Source organism: Rattus rattus, chromosome 7 (genome assembly GCF_011064425.1).
Source record: "Rattus rattus isolate New Zealand chromosome 7, Rrattus_CSIRO_v1, whole genome shotgun sequence".
Taxonomy (NCBI): domain Eukaryota; kingdom Metazoa; phylum Chordata; class Mammalia; order Rodentia; family Muridae; genus Rattus; species Rattus rattus.
This window is the reverse complement of record NC_046160.1, coordinates 95,631,309-95,634,100: the sequence shown is the minus strand read 5'-3', so window position 1 is coordinate 95,634,100 and position 2,792 is coordinate 95,631,309. Positions and strand designations below refer to the sequence as shown.

Sequence of the window (2,792 nt, the reverse complement as noted above, 5' to 3'; positions counted from 1 at the left end):
GGTCATAAAAAGGGAACTAGTGATATATTATAGGTGCTAGGAAAGAAGAAAAACTATTGACTGGTTTTATCTATGTAAGCCTTCACTAATAACTTAGGTATGATTTTTTCCCATTTACATTTTTTCAGTCAAATATGAGCTGTTTTACTTATTTCTCTAAGTGCTTCCCACTTTTTGCTCTTTCCTGTGTCTTCCACCATAGACTCTCCAGGTCACTGAGCACACAATGCTTAGATGAGCACAACATTGTTATGTAACAGCCTTTCTCCCTTTACTTACCAGAGATTGTAGGCCTCTTGCCTCACTCTGCTCTCCTCATGCCCTGATGTCTAGTCTGGTCTACCACCCAGTGGACCAAATTTGGTTTGGTCCATGGCTCCCTTCCTCAGACCATCTACCTGGAATCGAGTCCTCCTGTCAGCTACTCTCTGGCTCTCTGTGCTCTGTTCACTGTTGTCTCCTGTCTGCTGTTCCCATGGTCCACCCAAATGGCGCTTCTCTACCTCTGAAGTTGTGATCCCCAGGAAGGTTCCCCAGAGAATGGGTAAAAGTGATATGTCAGGGCACATCACCTATAGCATGCGCTTTAGGGGACAAAGACATGTGGTCCACATGAAACTCAAGAAGAACATGATTTCTCAAAACTTTCCTGTATATACTTCTAATGACCAAGGAGCCCAGCAAGAGGATTACCCCTTTGTCCCTCAGGACTGTTACTTCTACAGCTACCTGGAAGGAGTCCCTGGGTCCCAAGCTACACTAAATACCTGCACTGGAGGTCTGAAAGGCATGATACGGGTGGATGACTCCACTTATGAAATCAAACCGTTGACATCTTCTTCCAAATTTGAGCATGTAATTTCTCTACTTGTGGTGGATGAAAGGTCACGTAAGTCTAAAAAGTGTAGAAATGATGAGATTATGGCAGAGGCAGGTGACCCCCTTGAAGAGACTAAGCTTGCAGGAAGTCCCAGAGCAGGTCCCGTATATCTGTGGCGTGTACATGTGAAAAATATAGCAATAATGTACACTGTGACTCACGCATTATTCATACAAGTAGGGCACAACCAAACCACCTCACTTGAGTTAGTATTGATTATGAACAGCATAGCAGATAGCATATATAGACCAAGTGGTTTGACTGTATTTGCACGTGCTATATGTATTTGGGACAAAGAGGACAACTTCAATTTAACAGAACATGGTGACAGTGTTATGAAACTTATGGAACACTTTGGGTATTGGAAAGCTACATTTTATTGGGATTTTCCACATGCCACTTCAGCTCTTCTCTCAGCAACAAAATATGGAAACAAAGATTATGCAGCCTTTCAGAATGGATTATGTAACCCCAACTGGGGAGTTTTATATACACATGTAGGAAAAAACCATTTTTTTCTGGCTGCATCTTTAATGTCTCATGCAGTGGGTCACATTTTCAATATAGAACATGATAAACCTGGCTGTGTTTGTTTCAGAAGGAGCAGTTGTGTCATGAGTGAATTTCCTACTCTTCTGGATATGATGAGCAATTGTTCCCATCATAATCTACATGAGAAGATCATTGGTTGGGACGCTTGCTTGAGTCAACCACGTGTTGCATATAAGAATTTCAAATATGCAATTCCTCGTTGTGGAAATAAGGTAGTGGATGACAATGAGCAATGTGACTGTGGTACTTTAAAAGACTGTCTCTCTAATAAGTGTTGTGGAATCAATTGTCAGTTAGTTGGGAGCAGCACTTGTGCTGCAGGACTTTGTTGTCAATCTTGTAGGTTTGCACCCACTGGAAAGGTATGCAGGCACACAAATGGTATTTGTGATCTTCCAGAATACTGTAGTGGAATCTCAGAGCATTGCCCACAAAATTTTTACATCATGGATGGAACTCCTTGTTCTCCACTAGCAGTTTGCATGTCAGGAAACTGTAGCGACCGCCAATTGCAGTGTCAAGCTCTTTTTGGATTCAACGTAAAGGATGCTTCACCAGCATGCTATAAAGAATTAAATACCAAAGGTGACCGATTTGGAAACTGTGGGATTAGAGAGGTACGTGGAGGAAGTCAACCTCTCCCATGTCAAGAGGAGGATATTTTCTGTGGACAGATTCACTGTGATGGTATCAAGTTCATTCCTGGTGGAGGTGAGCACACTACCTTTCATCACATAAAGGTAATGGATGTTAAAGAAGAACAGTGCTTTGGGTATGATGCACACCATGGGACAGAACTTCCGGAAATGGGACTTGTATTGGATGGTGCAAATTGTGGCCCTGGCAAATTCTGTAAAGCTCAAAAATGTGTTATTCATGAAGAGTTGCATTTTTACTGCAACATTAGTCAGTGTAACTATAGAGGGGTGTGTAACAACAAAGGCAACTGTCACTGTGTTCCAGGATTTCAACCACCACATTGTATAGAAAGAGGAACAGGTGGTAGTGTAAACAGTGGCCCTCCGGCTACCTTTCAGGAAAAACTTCGAGCTCAAATACATGTGAGTATCAACAGGCTAATAATTATTATAGGTACTCGCATCCTTCTTATCTTGGCTTCAGTTCTTTTTGGTGCGCTTTTCAGAGCACTAATAATGCTAGAGACTGTTAAAAAGAAAAAAGGGACCCAACATCCTACTATAAAGAAATAATTGACTTCATCCCAAACTAATTGGAGCCACACAATGGACAAAATCTATGCCCATTACCACAAGAAATTGTCGATGATGTCTCCTGACATTCATGCAACCATTCACAAATCTGAGAATTTCATCTTGAAATAAAATCACTGGGGAACTAG

General features: G+C 41.6%; 1 protein-coding gene across 1 annotated transcript; it reads left to right on the top strand.

Annotated features, from left to right (window-relative positions):
- The first annotated feature begins 244 nt into the window (after nt 1-244).
- On the top strand, nt 245-2,792 carry LOC116905235 (disintegrin and metalloproteinase domain-containing protein 21-like). Its single transcript, XM_032908060.1, has one exon. The coding sequence runs from the start codon at nt 373-375 to the stop codon at nt 2,641-2,643; it is 2,271 nt and encodes a 756-aa protein (XP_032763951.1). The 5' UTR covers nt 245-372; the 3' UTR covers nt 2,644-2,792.